Here is a 22,226-nt window from a genome sequence, read left to right as displayed (position 1 = left end):
ACCTGGGTGGAGTGAGGAAAGTCGTGTAAAGTGCCTTTCCCAAGGGTACAACATCGGTGGCGTCAGGGGATTCGAACCCGGGACCGCTGGGTTCTGGGCCGGACACCCTGCCTTTACACCACACGACCCCACAAAATTACGCAAAAGGACAAGGGCAAATGCTAACAAAATATGTGCAATGAGATTCTTTAAAATGTGTTGTCCTACTTGTTGCAAGTTAATATACAGGTATAAACTTGTCAGGAGAAAAGTCAATGAAGTCCATGATAGCACGGGTAGCATTTTGTTTGTTTGTTTGTTTGTTGCCATCGTCAAGGACATATTTATGTTTATTTATTTGTCAACAGGACTTCTCAAACATTACTATGAATGACCTCTTGTTGTTTTATGTTGCCTTTGTTTTGTTTTGCTTTAGAAGAATGGATTCTTTTCCATCAAAGAATTGAGTCCGGTCCGATCCGGTCCTATCTCGTTTGAACTCGAACAACCTCTCCCGCGTTCTCTGACCTGGCGTCGAGAAGAAAGTCAACATTTTCTCAGTGTATCTCTTCATCTTTCTTTACTTAATGAGGAGATCTTCTTAACTCGGACTAGATCGGATGTGGATGTTGTTTTGTGGCGGCCATTGTCCTCAAAACATTGTGTTCCACCCAGAAAAATAAACCCAATCACACAGGGGTCACATTCTTGACCCTGTAAGTTGCAACAGTCGAGCATATTCAACACGCCTCTTTGTATGGAGCCCTGGTGACCGAAGGGTAGGGTGTCGTTGGCAGACAAAGGGCGAGTTTTTGGGTGAGAACTGTTGTCCTTGACCCAGGAGATGGTGGGTGGAAGGCGATGAACTAGCCATGTGGGCGGTCAGAAGTACATGTAGCCTCCTTCGCAGACTTTTTGGAGCGCTGTTGTTTATTTTTTTGGTGAGCGCTGTTTCGCGATTTTAACATATGGGCATTGTTCTTATGCCCTCTAGAGGTCGCAGACACGATCTTCTCGGCGTACCGTATTTTCTCGATTTAAGTACGCATCCCCGATTCGGGCAAAGTTCCCGGCTAATTTGCGGCCTTGGAACGTAAATTGAGAAAACCTGAATAAAGTACGCACCCCCGCTTTGGCGATAGCATGAGCCACTTTTTGGATTTTGAAAAGTTGTAAAAAGTGCGTACTTTAATCGAGGAAATAAATACGGTAATAACCAGCCCATGTTGAAACAGCGCTCCCAAAAAGATAAACGCCAGCACCCCAAGAAGTCTGCGAAGGAGGCTAGGTCAGAAGTGCGCGCGCACGACTGTGTTGGTTGCGGGCTGCAAGAAAGATGGGAAATTAGGATTTTTCTTCAACTTCCCTTTTCATACTACCAAACGTTAAGAAATTTTACATAACTTCAAGATGGGTGATGACGCTTTTTCTTACTTTTCATACTTTAAAACGTTAAAAAATTACACATGGTAAAAATATGACTAATTTCAAGATGGGTAATGATGATTTTTGCGTTTCGGCGCATGCGCGCCGGAACGCATTGTCCTGGCTTTTACCTTCAAGGAAGGAACCAGGGAAGCTTGGTTCAACACTGTGTCGCACACAATAAGACCTTATATGGCAATACGTTCTCAAATCCTTGTATAGCCGTTGCCTCATATGGCAAGAGAGCACGAAAAGGCAGGCAGGCTAGATTTGCATGTGACACAGGACGGCGACCGCATGTAACTGCTACAACTGTTCGGAAATATCATTGCATTGTGGTTTCGGACTTTGATATCCTGAAAAATGACCATATTACATCTATTCCACAAGATTGCAGAAGAAAAAAAATGATTTCGTCAAGAAAACGACCAAAAATCGGCATAAATGATACCATATAGTGAGGTTATAGCATTACTCCCAGTGTGACTAGTTACGTACCGCAGCTTGGCCGATCTGGCAACGCGAAGCACTACGGACCCAGAAGATCCGGATTCGTGTCCGTGCATGGATTTTTTTTTATTTTTAGATATTGAATATCAAAAATATATATTGATATTATATTAATCTATCAATATCATATTTATGAATATCATTTTTTTTCATTAATAAATAAAGAAATATTTTATATTTGTTATTTTGAAATATTCATTTAATATATACAAGGCCTTTGTCTTATGAACAGGACTTCATAGATTCCAAACCCGGCATTCGAATTTTTCTGTTCATTGTAATGGAAAATACCGTGCAGCGGCTCCTATGCGCGGTAAGATGATTCTTGCAAAACACTCGCCACTAAACTTCTATCCCCGATGTAAACAGAGGCTCTTGATGTTGTTTGCAAAACAGCGATTCTTTGTTACAGTAGCAAATGCTCCATTGTTCAGTATCGACTTCATTCAGACAACACGGACGTGGAAAGTGGCGCCCCTCGGCACAAAACTATGGGAATTTTCATGAATTTTAGCAAAATAACCCAGGAAAATAAGGAAGAAATGTTGTAAATGCGGAAACCAGAATAATACGGATGAGGTAGCTGTTGATTTGTTTGACATTTGGTAGTCATTTTAGATAGAACCTTAGCTGTTATGAACTTCTATTTCACTTAATTACCATAGTGCTGATGATTCAATGGTGCTTTTTCAAATTTTATGTTTTATTGCGTGCCATGTACATAATTACATTGATAGCTTTTATAATGAGCCTATTATACATTTTACAAATAAGTACAAGTTGTAGGCCAAGACCAGCTTTTTCAAAAGCACTTAAGTTAAGTGACGTAACTTCAAAATTGCTTTCCCCAATCTGCCTTTCTCTATTAAAACAGTACTCATTTCCCAAAATGACAATTTTTCTTATAGACTGAACAGCCCTTGAGTGACTTCCTCTGGCAGATTTTACTTCAAGTAAAGGGAAAAGACAATTCACACTTATAAACGTAGCCGAAACGCCAGCTTTTTTTAAAAGCTCTTGTTTTTCTTACTTTCAAACGTTGAGAAATTACACATGGTGATTCATATGAATAACGCAAGATTTTTTCATACTTTCAAATATTAAAAAAATACACGTGGTGAGAAATAACTTAAATTTCAATGATTTCAAAAAGGCCACCCAACACAACTTAATAACTATGTGGTGCAGCTACTCACTTTGTTGACAAATCTTAAAGTCACCCAGAGCATTTTCTGAGGCTTAAAACTTGACTAAAAAAGCTCCAATTTCTAGTCATTCCTACACATAGTAAGTTTTAATAACACTATACCATTACATATCGACATTAAAGGAGCAAAGATACGATGTCGTTGTGTGGTGAGAACTGATGGAAAATCCAAGCCCTAATAGACTGATCCTGACTGTCCATCACAATTAGTGGTTCGACCAATAAGAGAGTGACTGGATGTCCGTCAAATATTTGCATTTTTATGTTTTAGCGTTGCATTTCTACGTTTCGACGGAGGTGGGCGGGGCTATGGTATCGGTCTACACGTACTTACACTAGGCGCGTGAAACTAAAAGATCACCGTGTAGCTTATTTTTGTGCCGCTTTTGAGCACTTTTGGTAAGAAATCAGCACGCAAAAGTGGCATCAAACGTCAATTTCATTAAGATTACAGCAACTAGAATATTTCCAGTTTTCAAGCCTCATTAAATGCTATGGGTGCCTTTAACATGTCACTTTCTTAGCTGAATTACTTCTCTCATGGCTCCATAGCTACCACAGCAGTTCCTGCATCGGAGCAGTAACAGCTGGTCTACACTTATGGTTAGAACAAATTAACATCATTTTTGTCCCATGCATCAAAAGCCTTATTCCTTACAACCAACACATACATACAATTCATCATACCATGAGTCATTGATATACGATCATCTCAAAATATTTTATTATGAAACAAATCCAGAGATAAAACAAAATAATTGGGATGTTCTAACATCAGATACAACTGTAAGAGAGGAACAATTAACATACCCTTATCCTATTGTTTTGTACTCAATATCGAACAATGGTTATCCCAAGCACTTGGTATATGCCTGGTTGTGTATTCCGATGTCTGTACAATGGTATACCAGCACCATACGCCTTTTTCCTACGTATTACGGAGGGGATATTCCACTTCTAAAAACAGCCAAGGTAGAAACACTGCGGCAATACAAGCAAACAAATCGGAAATGCCAAGTAGAAGACATAGATTATATTACAAGAACATGGATGCTTATAGTCGTCATAACTCTCAAGTTATCACAACAGTTAAGTTTGGGATAGCAGTGGAAACATGTTGCTAGTAGCCAATGAGGGTGTCTGTTAAAAATCAACACACTGCAAGTAACCAATGGGATAAGCTGTCTCATGTAATGCCTGTTTGGTCTAGTTTTTCCTTGTCATAACAGTCATTGTTGCAGAGGTTTCTCTGTAGAGTAAGAAGTATTAGACAAAAGGAGAAATTGCTTAAAACCCATCACACAGCTCGAAAATCGATCAGACGACGAGTCGGCGAGTTCAAAAATGACATTTTCAGCAATAAGATGACAGGCATTCCCTCAATTATCACACAGTTTTTAGGGATTGGTTCGCAGGTACCTTGCCTAGCTTTTTAAAACCAAGCAACTTTCTGGCGATAACCAAAAATAGCCAAAGCTCATCGACTGTGTGACAGGGGCTTAAGGAAGATACCACAGAAACGGTTGCCATGCAGATATAGGCCATCTACTATCAGCCAATGAGAATGCTTGTAAGAAAAGCTGTGAAGATGAGCCGATCTGTTAGAGGTAGGATGTTTCCAGTTGGTTAGCCTTGAATGGTGGTGTGACATTATCCACTAACGTACAAAAACACACCATCTTTTCCTCACTGAAAGTAAACGTCATTCCTTTGCATTACATCACTATCAGTTGCACAGGGGGTAACAGTTTACATTCATGGCTATGCTGGGTCTTTTTCAATGTATTTCTTCAGCAATACTCTGATGCCCCCTACTGAACTTAGCTGGTACTGCAAGGCAACAAGAATTACAACAAAGGCATTTCAACATGTACAGCTACAGCAGACTTCAACCTTGCGTTCTACAGCACTAAAGCGTCTACTTTACATTGAAGGTGTGAATATGTACAACTGTGCTTATCGGACATACTATACACATCGGTACTTCGGGCAGTAAATAACATCAAAATGGCATTTTGAAGTAACCCTCATATGGGTCTATGCTGAAAATCAAGTCTTACACGAGAGAGAAACTTCAAAATTCCTGACTGTCACAGATACATGTTGTTGTGCGTTAGACACATGATTTACCAACAATATAACTTCAGACATGATCTTTCTTTTGAATAGGGACATATTATTATCAAGCAAGGAATGAATATGTTGATATGGTAATACAAGATCAGACCTTCGTCAAGCTGACCCATTCCAGAGTTCTTCCCAGTGCAAATGGCTCAAATCAAACAAGACTGGGCTTTAAAGGAGCGTATTGTAGAATCTGACTGATGAAAACATCAAAACAAAGTCAGTTTTTTTGGTCATTTTTCTACATCCTAAGTTGTATCTACTCTGTTACACTGCATAGCGATATTCACAGCATATGAATGTGACTTTGTTGTGTTGTAAGAATGTCTTGAAATCTTTTTTTAATGCCCACTTCCCACTTCCGAGATTTTTCAGAAGGCTACCAAAAAGTAGGGGATTTTACGTGGCTTGCTTTCAAGTTTGCATTGTATACCGACTCGGGAAATGTGAAGAATTGTGAAATTGTGAAGAACATGTTGAAAATTAGTTAAAAATGTCAATCTGAAAGGACATTTTCAAATTTAGAATATTTGCAGTTTTGGCGCCAAAATTCTACAATATGCCCCTTTAAGCTTGACACAGGAGATGGTAAATGAAGCCCTTTGAATACATAAATTGCTTTTGTCTGGTTTAAATTCAACAGTTGGGACGCTGGACAGCACCAAAAATACATACACACTAACCAGAGCACTGAACCTGGGCAATTTTGCTGCTGTTTGGACACATGTAATACCCAGTACTCCCACTTCCTGCAGTTTGCGAGCAAATGTACAGGGGGCGTGCATGAACTGCCCATCAAGGTGATGACTTTTCTTGTAATTTGAAACACTAGGAATCGACCAATCAATAGACTGTCAATCACAACTAGCATTTAAACCAATGGTAGCTTGGCAATTAGTGGTTTGACCAATGAGAGAGGGGCTGCATGTCTGTCAAAAAGTTCCTTTTCTATGTTTATATTTTGCATTTCTGTGTTTTGATGGAAGAGTGTGGGTCTATGGGATTGGTCTACTACTGAGACTGCCATTCATGTGTGGACACACCAGCAAAAGGAAAATGAAGTGGAAATTACGGCTCACTCACACTAAAAACGTTTTGCTCCGTTGTCTTTCACAGACTTCACGATTGTATACAACCACCAATGTCAAGTGTACAATGATTTACGTTTCTCGTACTCGTGGTGAGGTATAATGGTGTGTACATATTCACAGAGGGTTCATAATGACTCTGGTCAGGTATATACATTATACAGCCAAGCATTTCCTTCGCCTGCCTATTTTGAAAGTCCATCTACATGTATGTTGGTAAATGGTCATTCTGGATTAAAGTTGAACCGTAATTTCTAACACAAAAAATTGGACCAAAATTTTTGATTGTGGGATGGTTGTAAAGCTCTGGCTTCTTTTATTCCGCTTGCAAAAAAAAAAGTCAATTCTTCAACAGAGACGGGGGGCGTCATAGACTTTCCGCAACTTATGATCCACTGTTCACCGAGCCTGGTGTTCTATCTGCATAACGTGACGTCACAGAAGCAGTGGATTGCTCATTCCTTGAAAAACGCTGGAGTTGATCGGTCAAAAATTTGGGTAAGTCAAATTTTTTGTGTGTTGGAAAATACAGTTCATTTTGATCCAGAACCCTTCACATTCAGTGTGTTGGAAGAAACAGTACGGCCATAGATATCACTAGGAAAATTGCATACACTATGTCATTGACCACTTTCCAGGTATACTATGGTTGATGAGGATGATTTAAGCACATTCAGATTAGAAGAATTTACAAAATCTAAACTAGCTCCTACTTAAGGAGCCATAGTGCCCACTACTCAATACGTCAAACTGACTCCATTCGCAGTCACTGAGCACGAACTACAACATCGCTGCATATACGGTCTTCAGATAAAAAAAAAGAAGAAGGAAAGAGTTTCTAGCCACTGGACGTGTCTGGCTCATCTGGTCGTGGCTTCTTGGCTTGACTCGCTTCGGACTGTCCGCTTTCCAGTGGTCGTTTGGCTGCTGATTGGCTGTTGTGGAGTTTGACGACGATGCAAGTCATGTTGTCGCAGCCCGTACCGTCACCCGTGGTGTCTGGCGCTAAACACAGGTCAAACAACTGCAAAACAACAACAACACATGAGTTAAGGAAGATACTGATACCTAAGGAAAAAAGCACTAATACTTATTTTCTCTAAAATACAAAATACCATAAAAAAATTGGTTATATTCATAACAATACTAAAATTGTATTCACCAGACCTTACACAACTTTCTTTTACAAGACAAAGCTTCAGTCACAAGTTTATAATCTACTATGACACCTTTGTATAGTTCTTGTAACACTTTGTTTGACAGGTTGCAAAGCATACGGTACTAGGATATAAACTACAAGATTCAGAAGAGCCATGTATACAGAAAAAATGTGAGAATGTGTAAAAGTGCCGGCAGAGCATATAGGAAAAGGAAGGAAATATACTAATCTCAATTTCCAAAGGTAAAGAACAATTCATACAGATTCAAGCCCAAAATATTGAAGCATTAGAAAGCAGCAAGCGGCCGCTGCCTTAGAGAAAAGAAAAAGTCGAGAAGCGTGTTAACTTTGCACACAAGTTTGTGTCTTCTGCACCCTGAAAGAAGGAACACGGGTTACAAACGCACAACCAATGACAAGAGTAGAACTCACAGCAACATGCACCTGAGGGCACTGTGGGTGTTTCACATCATGCAAACAAGTGCCACAGAAACCAGGAACAGGGTGAGAAATTAACTTGAAAGATCGTGGATCAAACATGAAGAATTACTGACTAAAACCCCCAATTTTCAGCCAGCTTTTTTATCCCTTTTTTATTACAATGATTTTTTGAGTTTTAAGTTTTGGTCTTCATTCAAGTTAATCTCTCATCTCGTCTACACATCACGAAAATAATCTTTTTATACATTTCCATGAAAAACTCTGAAAGGACTCAAAATGTAAAAGAAAAGATAAGTGTTCTTGGGAATGACGTTAATTTCGCGCCCTGTAACAGTAAAAACAGTTGTTTTGGGAGTCAATACAAGCAAAAGTCAATCCAAGTTCTTACAGTTTGACTTCCGCAAGTGTCCGGCTTGACACAAGCATCTAGCAACTGTGAGAAGAGAGATAGAGTGTCACCAACGACCTATCAGTAATAAAAAAACTGTCTAGAAGTAGTGGTGCGTACCTAAACCTGAGTTTAGGTTTAGGTAAGGACTCGAGTCCAGAGGTTAAGGTTCAGGCTGGGACTTGAAAGTCCGGACTTGAACCAGTGGAATATGTGTGCTACGAATATTTTTTCCTGTTTCATGTAAAATTGCATATCAGCATATATTTTACATACAATTTGAAAACTATAAAATGCGGAATTATACAGTCAGTAATTAATTCAGAAGTTGTTATTAAACAGCAATGTTTTCATATTTTTCCAGTGCAAATTTCATGATCTAAGGATGCTTTTAGATGGTATAAATCAAAAAGGAGTGTAAAAGCGAGAGATTTTTTTTCAAGTCCTGACTTGATTCCAGATGTTTAGTTTTTTTTGGACTTGAACCTTAAGGTTAGGAACAGGTCCGGGGTTTAGTTACGCACCACTATCTAGAAGTGTTCTAATGAAGTTGCTTATAGATGGATCTTTAGCCTGGACGCCAGGGCCTACCCTGGCCAACTCCTCAGCTCTAGGGCCAACATGCCCCCAAAGAAATTCTCCCCCCTCTGCGTTAGATCCAGCACGATAGATAATAAAGGTCGTGTGGCGCAACGGCAGAGTGTTCGGCTCAGAACCAAGTGGTCCCGAGTTCGAATCCTGTCCTGTCACCGATCTTGTGCCCTTGGGAAAGGCACTTTACACGACTTTCCCCACTCCACCCAGGTGTAAATGGGTACCTGACTTCGGTTGGGAAAGGTCGTATTGAGGTCACCTGGTGGCGCCGAATGGCAGACCCTTGCGACAGCAAAATATGTATATGTTGTGTATTATTTGAAACCTGTAAACTCTGCATCAATTCAGCACTAGAAAGGCTGCCATTGCGGGTAATTTCTGACCAATAAAAACCATTATTAAGATGAGATCGGGGGTCTGGCATCCAGGCTAATGAATCATTGTATAGTGGCATAATCTTTAAGACAGATTTAAGGTCTTTAAAAAAAATGCAGAATTGAAAAAAAATATATATCTACAAGTGAACCTTTCACCCAGTTTTCTGCAAACTTATCATTTACAGCAAGAAATACCTATAGGATAGTGCTGCATACCGGTACTGTGTACCGGTACTGTACCGTAAAAATTGATTCGGTACAGGTCCAAAATACCGGATCATGAAGTACCGGTACTGTACCGATACTAATTTACACCAAGTATGTGCTTATTTTGTGACTGATCTCCTGACCTCATGCAACACCAAACGTGAACAAAGTGATACCTTGGAACATCGTAACTGATATGCAACAGATCATTCAGGCAGGCCAGGAGGTTTGGTAGCAAGGCCAATGGAGTTTGGTGGTAGGAAACCTAGTTATGTTCTTTGAATAAAGATACTGACAAGTTGAAAACAGTTTATGGTTTTGTCATTGAAGAAGTTCAGAAATACACTATGTTAATTTTGTTCAGGTACGGACCTGTACCTAAACCTCTGTGCCGGTACATGTACCTGTACCTGATGTTACGTTTAGGTACGCAGCACTACTGTAGGATGTGTTTTGCATTCTATGAGAAGTCACACTAAGTGTTGTAGAGATCAAATAAACCCACCTCTTCACAGATTGAAGACAGTGTCCTCTTGCCTCCGTCCGGCGTCTCCTCTGCTAGTCTATTCCTGACAAAGTCAACCACCTGTTGACTGGTTAGGACATTCCTGGAGGGGGGAGGGGGGCAGAGCAGAGAGTCAAACTGGTGTACAAAAAACTGATGACCATACTCTTGTCATGTACTCAAGATCACCAAGGAAATCTTTTGGTGGTAAAATTGTTACGTCGGCCAAGACAGTATCCAATAGGTCCCGGGTTCAATACTTACCATGCCTCAACGTTGTGCCCTTGGGAAAGGCACCTAACACGATATTCCTACCATGACGGTTGGAGTGACGCCCACCGAGCCTATTCGGCTAATCTGTCTAAAGAGTGTGCCAAAAAATACACTACAGATTTGGTTGCTGATCGTATGTGCCAACATCCAGCACATTTGCCACTAAGAACCATTAAATTTGTAAAAAATTTTCTTATTTTTCAAAAATAGACCATTCTTGCCCTTGCCTTGATTTTACTAACACAGATGAACTTTCAAGCTACAATTACATACATGCAGACGGTACATGTATAACTTTCCTACACTTTTCTTGTTTTATAACCCTTTCTCGCCTTCCAACACTTACCAGATGCCGTCACATGCCAGCACCATGAATTCATCCTCAGGCTGCATGTCTATAGAACGGACATCTGGCAGGGATGTGATCATCTGTTCTTTCAGCGGCAGGTCTTCATTCCTCTTGTAACAGTGGTCTCCTGTGGGCGGACAGGAACAGGGCTTTAAACAATTCTCTACACATAGATGAGTGCCATGCTATTAAATTATCTAGCCAAGTTGGTATTGTGTGCCAAGGATTGGCATTAGTGAATGCATTTATACAACTAGAAACACTCATGTCATGGGCTAAATTAAATGGGGACACACATAGTTCAATATAGTACAACAAAATGATACATTGAACTCATATTCTAGGTCAACATTTTGACCACTCAAAACGAAAGTGATACATTGCAGTGCTTGGGTCAGATACCTGAATCAAACATTCAATTATCTGAGTTGGAGAACAGTTAATTTCTCATTATGTGGCAGCAAGTCAAATCCAAAATTTTATTTTGTATTGTTAGTCAACCACTTCTTGGGGATGAGAAGAATTGTGATTTCACCAAGTTAATTCTTAACCAGATGCTCAGCATTCCAAGCAAAATGCTGCTTATTGTTTATCTATTTACACAACAAAAAAATACATAATCGAAAAACAATGGCTAAAAACATGTGCAGAAGGAGGGGAAAAGCATATAAGGATTATAATACTGTAATTCTTGTTTCTTTCACTGTAACGTTATGTTCACTGTTTTCACGGTCATCTTTGTACCGTGAACTTATCATCACCGTGAAAAAAACTGTTGTTATTATTTATGATTCCTTTATTCATCCATTCTGTTAATGACTTGCTGCCACCGTGAAGTTAAAGTTCAGTGAAAATGTCTATTTTCCTTACACCGTGAAATTTTGCTACCGTGAAGATAAAGTGAGTTACAGTAGGCCCTCCTCCTCTAAACTTATCAAGACTAATGCGCTCCTCCCTTCCACCTACCGATTGCTCTGGACAGGTTGAGTCCTCCGTTGACTCTGCCATCTTGTGTGACTTTCCCCCCGGCCTTGAGTATCCTGTCTCGTTCCTCCTCATCCTCCGGCTTGTGGTCTATCGACATGTCGATGGCGCGCCCCGCCCGACACAGGACGCAGCGGGAGTCGCCGGCGTTCCCCACGTAAAGCTTCTCTTGACTCAGGAGAGCCACAACTGCTGTGGTCCCACTGTCAGAACCAGGCTGCAGGAAACAAGACATGGATAAGATGACTCAAACCACAAAAAGATGAAACATACAGTCAAACCTGTACAAGTAGCCTGGATGCCAGACTGTTTCCTGGGCTTAAAGAGGCCAAAGATTGAAGGAAGACTGATTGCGGCTGCAGGATGTTTCTACTACTGCAGCAGCAGAAAATAGTGGACAACTACAGAGGCCAGCTCATGTGGAAATTCTACAACAGGCCTCGAGATTTAGACCCTAGAAACACCCTGTACCATAGATATCATAAAGATTGGGAGCCTAGCATCCAGGCTACTGTACAAGTGGCCACCTTTACATAGAAAACAACCATGGTCATTGATGTACAGTCAAACCTGTACTAGTGATCATCTCTTCATAAGGACCACCTTGCCAATGTGACCACTTCTTGGTGGTCCTTTATGTAGATAATTTTCCCCATTGACATTAGCATTAAGAATCCTTTCTATAGTGACTACAGTGTTCTCACCAGGCCTTTTCAGCATAGGGGCCCCCGATGCTGTGATCTGGACCCCCGATGCTGTGATCTGGACCCCGATGCTGTGTTTCAATGAGCATAGGGGTGTTTCTTTTTAGGAAAAACCTTCATAAATCTTATAAAAAGTTCATATTTGGCTTTAGAATGAGGATGTGGCAGAGGAAAAACTTTAACTTCACAAAATTTCTCCCTCAAAATGCAGGAAATATTGTCTTATTTGGTTATGAACTTCAAAATTTTCTGCGGGAAGATGCCAAACTCCCAACCGTTATCATGTCTTAGGCACTCCGCGAGTGACTTGGGCCTCGCAAAGTTGGCCTTCTATACCTGACCCCTATGCTGTGAAAAAATCCTGGTGAGAACACTGGACTATCTATCCACATAGACCAGATTTTATTTGCACCCTGAATGGTCATCTTGGGCACTTTTGACTGTAGTTGATATCATAGAAAAGAAATCTGACAGGAGGGTGCAAGTGAAGACCAACGTTTTCAATTGATGAATCTGAATATCTTATGTATCAGAACTCTCCTTGCCATGCACTGCTACAAATAACAGGTATAAATGTTTTAAAGAATTTGCAAGAATCTTAAATCTTAAAAAAACTGTTACTTCCCTATGCGACAATTTCTAGCTGTGTAGATAGTTTAGTTTACCTGTTCTTTGTCGGAGAAAATGATTGGTCCTTCATCTGCATCCTCTTCTTCCTCCTCCTCCCCATCTTCATCATCATCATCATCATCAAGGTCGTCAGAGTCTTCCTCAGAGTCATCTTCATCAAACATATCTTCTGAAAAGTGAGTCAAGTAGAGGGTTGGACAAGTTTTTAAAAAATCACTTGCCCAATGGGGCAAAAACATATAAAATCTACTGACCCTAACCAACTTTTCACTGGCCCGAAAAAAGCAAATCTGTATGTCAGATTGAAGTTCTTAAGAGAGGAAGAAAGAATTATGTTTGGCTGACATTCTACATATAAGTTTCATATTGTGCCCCCAAAATTCTTCTATGCACCTAACTTTTAGATTAGGTGCCCAAAAATGAATGTTGAGCCCTGTATCATATATCAGGGCTTGAAATACTGGGTGTATGTGCACCTAAAATTGGAGTTAAAGTTAAACCTAATTCTGAACTGTGGGTGCACCAGTGCACCTAACTATTTTTGTAGGCTATAGGGCTCAAGTACTATTGTACATATAGAATACAACACGGGGTATTCCGTATCACCCGAGGTACCAGCCCAACCGCGGGTAGGATCGCCCGACGGCCGTATAGCGATCCGACCCGCGGGAGGGCTGGGACCGAGGGTGATGCGGAATACAACGTGTTGTATTTTATTTATGTCATACCCACCCGAGAAAACACACATTTCAATGCGGAAAACGCCAGAAGTTGAGGGAGTTTTGTGTCCTCGAACACAAAACTGTAACAACATTGATTCTAACCTCCGAATCCGGTATTCGAATTTCAGACGGCGGCGCAACCGGCGCGCTCGAAATGCATTCGAAATATTCTATGGAAGCCTGTGTGATAACACTCCCGAACCCTATGTGATCCGGATAGTTATCACATGGTCCGGAACACCCGTATCAGGCCCAGGCATGACATAAAATAGCATACAGAATATTTCTGTATCAGTTTAAGTATCAAAAAAAGCAATATAACCTTCCTTGTACTTTATTTGATGTACTACAGATTGAAGAGAGGCAGTAGGGTTAAACTGTGTAAGAACGTTTTTCTGACATTCTACTTTATTCTAGCTGATGTAAGTTTTGCACTCAAAATTCTTTCTGTGCTCCAATTCCCAAAGTGATTTCCAGCCTTGCATTATATAAAAACCAGGCAGATGGGTTGGACCTACCATCACTGTCCTCCTCTGATTCCTCCTCCTCCTCCTCACTGCTGTCGGGAGGTGCACGGCTGCCTCTGGGGGCGGAGTCAGACCCGCTACCCCCGGCTTCACCTGCTGGGGCGGACTTCTTACCTGGAATGTACGAGGAACAAACATTTTACAACTGCCTAAGCTTCAAGGCTTGGGACAACATCAAGACATGGACTGGCCTGAGCGCTACACAACTGATCAGAGAGGCCGAGGACAGAACAGGATGGGCACGGATCATTGCGGCTGGCTGTCATGACGCCCCTACGACCACTGAGGTCATGGGTCATGAGTGAGTGAGTGAGTAAGCTCCAAGACAACAATTTCGTTTTGCAAAAATTCCAGCTAGAGGTTGGCACAGGTACAAAACATTCAGGTTCAGGTCCAGACCTGATCCTTTTAATTACTAGTAGTACATTGTACAATATCATATCTTTGGTTCAAACCTACTTGCCTTGCAGCCTATATTGACCCTATTGAATAATTTTCCTGATCGGTCCAAAAACTGGTGACCAGGACCATCAATTCATTTTGGGCCTCGTTTTATAGGACCGGTCCAGCAAGAAATACCAGTTCTTAAATCGACCAGTCATCATCATCATCATCAGTCGATGTGCTTAGGCACTGTCGGGGTTATACCGCCCCTTACGGGGTGACACATCCTTTCGCTGATACAAGACGGGATGGGCTAGGTCTTCCGTCCGGGTGAATGGTGTAAATCGCTGTGTGGCTGATACAAGATTGACCAGTGCCCACCCATAATCCCAAGGATTCACTGAAAAATCCACTGCCAGCTGTTTTAACCTTCTCCCTGCTGCCTAATCCCATAACCAATGTAAAGTTGGTGCCAAACAGCTACCTTAGCAGGCTAAAGGCTAAACTACATGCAGGCTTCGTATTGAGCAAACAGTGTCCCAGGTCCTGTCAGTCTTACCTTTGCCTTTCCCCTTGCCTCCTGTACTGCTACTGACAGAGGAGCAACCGTTGTCTTCTGCTGTCTCCTGAACTGACGACGACCCTTCACCCCCTGATGATGACCCCTGACCTGGTGTTGCTGCTGACCCTTCACCCTCTGACGATGACCCCTGAACCTTGGCTACAGAAGAAGACGAACACGGCCCACTGTTTGAACTTGTTGCGTCCCCCGCGCCGACTTCCGAGGAGCCAGCACACGAACTTCCGACTGCGGAGTCTTCCGCTGTAGCGGTGTGACTAGACGGGCACGCATCCCCCTCCCCGTTTGCTGTCGTTTTTGGTTTGGCTTCATTTTCACTGGAGTCTCTGCGTTCCGACTTTTCTGCTTTCGTAAAACTTGAGCTTGTGCTACTGGCTTCGGAGACTTCTGGTTTCGCTGCTGACGTCTCCACTTTGCTGCAGTTCCCGTCGGCTTGGCTTCCCTCCGATTCGCCGTTCTCTGTACAGTTACCGTCTACGCGGGAGTGTGTTTTCCTCACGACCGGCGACTGGAATTTGTTCTTCTTGCGGAGTGCAGCTGTGGCTTTGTTCTGCGCCTTTCCATATCTTGCCAAGATCTCCTCGATGGACATGTCTGCTTCTTGCTTAAGGAGTGATGCCTCGTCTTCTGGATCATCGGCAATCTCTGGAGTAGGAAAAAGAAACAGAGAATACTTTAAAACCTTTTCTAAAACCTTCCCAGTCCTGTTGTTGATGCCCATCAGGCAGTAAGATTCTGGCATAATGAAGAGAAAAGCTATGCTTGCTTAGCATTAAGCTGGTATGCAAGACTATTATGACTATTGTAGGCTTGTAAATGTAGAAGCAAACTAGGTATAACTATACAGGATAGACTAGAGACATATCATCTTATAGAGGGGTTTCTTCATAAAAGTATTGTACGATATTCTGATAAATCGCTTTCCCCCATAACCAAAAAATTAAGATAGATCTAATCAAATTTAAAAAGTGCTTTATGGTCAAATGGGCGTCAGAAGGATGACAGCTGAGACGCACCAATCTATTACGTTTTTTTTTACCTTTTTATTCAAAAGTCTTCATCAGCATGAAAAGACACACCTGACATTCTACTTAGTTAGGATACAACACTCTTAGAAATAGCCAATCAGCTCACAGGATTTCATTTTGCACTGATTGAATTAGTCAATCAGAGCCAATAGAGCACCCCTAAGAACATTAAGCCAATAGAGCACCCCCAAGAACATTAAAAAGCGCTGAAAAGTTACCTTGCTCGTTCTGTTCATCCTCGCTGAGCCCAGCTAGCTGCTTCAGCTCGTTGATGACCTCCTCCTGGGTCAGCTTCTCGTCGAAGGACAGGAACCCCTCCTGCAGCGCATCCTTCAGGTTCCCGTCCTTGTACAGCTGCATGGCCTGCAGGTGCTCAGGCAGGTACTTCGCACAGTACTCTGCAACCTCTGCACCTGGATGGAAAGAACACATGGAGTACTGTAAATGCATTAAAGTTTGCATGGTTTTTATTTCGCACTAAGGCCACACCAATTTAATTTCTTGGTTAACGGATTTTAATTTTCCCCCAAATTTTTTTTCTACATGTTTTCATGATTTTTTTTTGAAAATAAAAAATCCATTAACCAGGAATTAAATTGGTGTGGCCTAAGGCAAAAATGGAGTGTTTGCAGTGGTTTTAAGTTCGCGGCAGCGATATAGTCACATACTGCTACAGTATTGGACGAAAATGTTTACGCTGGCTTTAAGTTTGTGGTGAGATCGCCGATAACATTTTTGCATCTACAGTATCAGAATCAACTGCAATTATGAAACACGTACAATTTGTAAATCTATCCAGTTGCTTCAGTAACTGTTATTCTTTAAATCTTACTAAATCTTGCAACTGGATGGCGGGAAAACATGGTTGTATTAGAGTCAACTGCAATTATGAAACACATACAATTTTTCAATCTATCCAGTTGTTTCAGTAGCTGTCATTTTCTATATCTTACTAAATTTTGAACCCGGTTGGCAGGAAAACATGGTGGTATAAGAATCGACTGGAATTATGAAACATGTACAATTTTTTAATCTATCAGTTGTTTCAGTAACTGTTATTTTTCTATATCTTACTATATTTTGAACCCGGTTGGCAGGAAAATATGCGGTATTAGAATTGACTGCAATTATTATATACATGTACATGGCACACATGTTTATACAAAGTGTGACATTGCATAAAACTACAAAAAATTGAAACAACATTCTGATAATTTTGATTGTTTCAAATATTATCCAGTTGCTTGAGTAACTGTTTTTTTAAAAAACATTCTGGTAATACATGAAGATTTCATACTAAGTTACAACCTATATCTGTATCTATATAGCCAGTATACCTGCCTTTTGGTCCAACACACCAGCTTCGCAGGCACGTGGCGCGACGGCAGTTGAATATACTGTAATGTATTACACCGAATTACCTGTTTCATGATCTATAATTATTTTTGCATGAAAAACATTTATTTCTAGAGCTACAATTGCCACACTTAAGCTTACCTCCATGTCCATCATACACAGCAAAGAGGGCCGTCTTCTCATCAAACTCAGGAATGCAGTTGTGGGCATCCTGCAGTACAGAAGAGGGTAGTTAGGTGGCATTCTTTCAACAATGGAATCTAAGGAGGAACATGTCTGGACATGATCATGACCAAGAAAATTGAATCTATATGATTGTAACATTTTCTTAGAGCATAGAGAGAAATTGTAACAGATTAACTGCTTATTATCACAGATATTTTTGCTTCTTATACTTAATTCCAGGGATAAAAATCAGAGCAACAACTGTAAACTGCGCAAGTCTAGACATCCACATGTAAGGGCTGCATTACTGTAAATGCAGAAATGTTTGCGGTGGTTTTATGTTCACGGTTTTCATGGTGAACTTGACTACATAGCATCAAAGTGATGAGTCTAATGAATGCCATTCTGAACATTCAAGGAATATATCCTTCTCTATCAGTATCATGGGGACATGTGTGATGAAGGCAATGTATCTGTGTTTTGTGTGTATGAGTGTACCTTTGTGTGTGTGTGTACGTGTGTGTGTGTGTCTGTGTATCCGTATGCGTATGTGTATGTGCCTGAGTATGCCCATATTATATGTGTGCAGTCTGACAGTGTAGATGAAGAGTTTGTTGTTTAATGAATCCTGTATTATTTGTCATCATTTGACATTTTTATTGTTGCAATGTAATTCTAAGTTGTAAGGGGTTGAACCCCCCAGGAATCTTTGAAAAGCGCCACCAGCCGAAATGTATTCCTGTCTAAATACATGTAAATAAACTGAACTGAACTGATAGTTCAGTATCTTTATGTGAACCTTCCTGCACAAGTAACCTTTTGGCACAAGTTGGTACTGGTCAGAAGACAACCTGGATATTTCAAAAAACAAGTTGGATGGACTAAACAAGTTGGATGGACTATATGTAAATTTTGGCCAACCCTTTTTCTAGCAGGCAAAATTGGAGTAAGCTTTCTGGAAAAGCAGGCTACCCTGTTAAAGCAATGGTAGAAAACATACATTTCATGCTTTATTCAACACAAGTCTACAACTGAGACAAGATTGGCACAGACTACACAAGTTCTATTATCAGTGAAGTATGCTTCACGTACTGTCACTATTGTAATGGAGAAATAAACAATTATCAACCCTGGCTGGTGTCTATATAGGTAAGAAGGTACTGTAAAGGGCCATCTATAGAAGTACCTCCCACAGGCATGTTAATGTTTACAAGTTTATACCAACTACATTTACCCGAGGTCTAGGTCAGCAGCTGACCTAAGATCCAACATGGCCACCCAGACATCCTTGTCTACCATATGGAGGCTGTCATGGTCTGACAGTGTTTACATCAGGTAATGACTGACAAGTTCGGATGGGTGCGACTCAGCTAGCCTAACTCTCTCTTCCTGTTACCCTGTCACACTTAAACTCAAACTGTTTGTTCGTTTAGCCTTGTTTTGCCTAGTGGCACATAGGGCTGCAAGTTTCCTTGCTCTTTCAGGATTAGAAGCAGGGTATATTTTTACAGGGAGGGGTTGCTAGCCCTTCCCCTAAACGTGCTTGAGGCACCTCCTTGAACATGTTATCCCCATTTTACATCCCTTTCAAAAGACGGGTGCAGCTAAACCGAGGTGCCCTTCCCAGGATTGAACTGGGGTCTCCAAGTTACCAACTACATTTGTAATATTGGAACTCAACTGTGAGACTGCTACCAGTTGAGCTATAGGAACTCAAACCATGGCTACTACATACATGATCACAATCACTACAGATCCTGGAAGGACATTTGAATTTGAATGGAATTAATCAGGTACTGTAATGTTTATATGCACATCAACAGCTTTTGTTCAACTGACCCACTCAAAACAGCAGACTTAAACCTCAACATTCTCATATTTATAGCAACAGACGCATCACAATGTTTTCATATCTTTTGGCTCTGTTGTATTGGCTGCAGTATTTGAAAAAGCACATTAATCAAGTCTAAGATTTTAACAAAGCTTTATGACTATATGAGTTGAAGAGATTCAGCAATCATGAATTGTTACGTTTTCTAAACAGTAAACTATATGTGAATATTTACAGCAAATATTCATCCCTCATATCGTATTACCTAACCTGCCATTTTCTGGCAATGTTTACACATCAACATAATTCAATCGTCTTTATATCCATACATTGATAAAAGAAAAAGAAGTCGAACCCAATAAGTTAGAATTTAGTGTCAGTAGTTAAACTAGAGCAGCCTTGTCACAACATTTTAGAGTAGGAGGCTAATATCCAAAAGTAACAGGCGGCCCCTGTAGTGGCCCTATGTGAGCAAAGAAGTTGCTCGCGGGGGTGGGTACGGTCTCCCCCTCCCGTAGGGGGGGTCTGGGGGGCCTCCCCCTAAAAAAATTGTGAATTGAGACCCCCTAAATATGGTTTTTGGTATATTCTGGGTAACTTTCATGTGCATTTTAAAACTTAACTTTTGTAACTAAAATTTAGTTGTGCTTTTTATTAAAATTCTACACAAAAGTAGCCGGCACAAAATTGAAAGTAGGCGGTGAAAATAGCCGCCTGCCGCCTTGTTTTGACAAGGCTGTAGAGTTATTGAATACTACGGTATAAAACGGGTATATTGTTTACTGTCTGTCCGCTCTTTTCATGTTAAATGTATTTGCAATTAGCTTACAGGCAAGAACTTGCAATAGACTTTCAATATGATAAAAACGAATTTGCAGATATTTTCTGCTTAATCAAAAAGTTGTTGCATCATTGCACAGTTTGTAGTTCTCCATTCTCCTGTATATTTTCATTGATTTGTCAAATTATATTGGCAGACATTCCCAGAGTTGAGACCGTGGCCAGTAAATTTGCTTTGTCACAAAGCAGCATGTATTGTCGACTTTTTCCCCTGCTAAATTTTGGAATGGTTCCGCATCATACCTATGGTACAAAACTGAATAAAAGTTATAGATGGGAACAATGTCTTACTGAGGGACGACTGCGCTGTGAAAGATGTCGGTTAGCTTGAGGAATGAATCCACTCTACTTTACATAACATACAACGATACATTAATATTATGTCAACTATGACCTACCAAGTCCTTAAAAATATAGAAATCATAAAACAGTATTTCTGAAATATCATGTTTCTTGATTCCAAATCAAGTAGGGACATCAGAATGTGGATATTGGAAGTTAACTAAATGGCGTTTTGTAAGGCCTGGTCTTACAAGTTCATTTATGCAACTTTTGGTCGATTCTTTTTACGTCAAATTGCTGACAGCAGGTGGTAATTTTGCACCTGGCTATAAGCTCCAACTAAGCTTGTTGTTCTTAGTAATGATGAATCTAAATTAGCATAATCTTGTGCTCTACACACAATTTTTCAATACAAGGCGTGTATGTGTGTGTTAACAGTTTAAGTAATTCCATGGCTAAGCATAACTGTCAACTGACCAATCAGATTAAAGATATGTCCATCATGAAATGATCTAATCAAATCCAGGGCCTTGAACTTTGAACTACTTCCACAAAAATACCCCCCACCCCAACACAACACAAAATTTATAACAGCAATCTTTTTCATTATTTATGATAATTTGTTCAGAGTGAACCTTGATCCAAACAATGCCTAATGATTGATAATGCTGACTTTGAAAAGAAAATTACGTATGCAAACTGGGCGGTTGGTTTGGTGGTCACAAATGTAGGTGAAAGTTGCAGTTATGGCCATGGATACGTTACCAGTATTTCCTCCCACTCTTGATTCCATATCAATTTGTTGACATGTGCACGTCTAAACATGTTTCTTCAAATTTCTAATAACACAACCATTGTAAGTAGGTTTGGGAAGAAGCTATGGCTTCTTGAAAATATTTGCAAGTAAGTGTCTAGCGTTACCAGCACAAAATAATATATTTCACACTAGAGCGCAGGTACAACGATTAGAATGGACTTACGCAAACAGTAACATGTCTATCGTCAATTCAAAGCATCGCCAGGCCTTGTGACTGAAACATAAGCATCGATCCGTGGCCAGCTTGGCAAACTAAGCAGGTAAAAACGTCAGAAGCTACGTGCATTTTTTTGCAAGACTCACCTCCATTGAAATTCTCCAACCTTGCATGGCAGAAACGCCATAACTCAGTCTTGTCGAGCTTCCGTCCGCTGAATCTTTGTCCAGTTTCGGCTCGGAGAGGTAAGCGCCCATCTTGTGGTTCGATTATCCGGGTTGTGGGTGAATATTAGTGGTAAATACTCGTGATAATTGGAGAGAAATGTGCTGGAAGTGACCACGTGCGTACCTCTTTCTTTCCTACCCTGCATGAACCTCCCCGCGCTACACTGACTGAAATGCCGGTCACGTGATCGCAATTTTAATTAAATCAATGACGTCAGGTAATTTTGGCGCGACAACAACCGCCGTTATCCGTCCATCACCAGCCATTTTTGTACCTTTAATATTCTGATTTAAGATAGATTTTGATTTGAAGAATTCTACGTTTGATTCTTGTAAAAAAAGCCTAAAATTTCACCCAGTTTTAGT

At 40.7% G+C, this 22,226-nt stretch overlaps 1 protein-coding gene across 2 annotated transcripts; it reads right to left on the bottom strand.

Annotated features, from left to right (window-relative positions):
* Window positions 1-3,823: 3,823 nt before the first annotated feature.
* On the bottom strand, window positions 3,824-22,050 carry LOC136427305 (protein phosphatase 1G-like). Of its 2 annotated transcripts, none has more exons than XM_066416117.1 (10): window positions 21,780-22,050; window positions 17,683-17,752; window positions 16,404-16,598; window positions 15,137-15,802; window positions 14,185-14,307; window positions 12,980-13,113; window positions 11,593-11,827; window positions 10,624-10,753; window positions 10,005-10,107; window positions 3,824-7,357 (listed from the first exon to the last, which is right to left on the bottom strand). In XM_066416117.1, the coding sequence occupies exons 1-10, from the start codon at window positions 21,888-21,890 to the stop codon at window positions 7,172-7,174; spliced, it is 1,953 nt and encodes a 650-aa protein (XP_066272214.1). In that variant the 5' UTR covers window positions 21,891-22,050; the 3' UTR covers window positions 3,824-7,171. The 2 variants fall into 2 exon arrangements, with proteins under 2 accessions (XP_066272214.1, XP_066272215.1); XM_066416118.1 differs by having other exon boundaries at window positions 12,980-13,110.
* Between the last annotated feature and the right edge of the window lie 176 nt (window positions 22,051-22,226).

This window comes from Branchiostoma lanceolatum, chromosome 2 (assembly GCF_035083965.1).
Source record: "Branchiostoma lanceolatum isolate klBraLanc5 chromosome 2, klBraLanc5.hap2, whole genome shotgun sequence".
NCBI classification, from domain to species: domain Eukaryota; kingdom Metazoa; phylum Chordata; class Leptocardii; order Amphioxiformes; family Branchiostomatidae; genus Branchiostoma; species Branchiostoma lanceolatum.
The sequence above is the reverse complement of the archived record's forward strand: the minus strand, read 5'-3'. Positions and strand labels throughout refer to the sequence as shown.

What these genes read in the sequence shown, in the direction of transcription:
- LOC136427305 (XM_066416117.1), bottom strand. Translation starts at nt 21,890, where the DNA reads ATGGGCGCTTACCTCTCCGAGCCGAAACTGGACAAAGATTCAGCGGAC. An exon ending in ATCAGAGGAGGACAGTGATG is followed by an intron (nt 13,114 to 14,184) that starts GTAGGTCCAACC and finishes CTCACTTTTCAG; the next exon opens with AAGATATGTTTGATGAAGAT. An exon ending in TGTCTTCAATCTGTGAAGAG is followed by an intron (nt 7,358 to 10,004) that starts GTGGGTTTATTT and finishes GTTGTTTTGCAG; the next exon opens with TTGTTTGACCTGTGTTTAGC.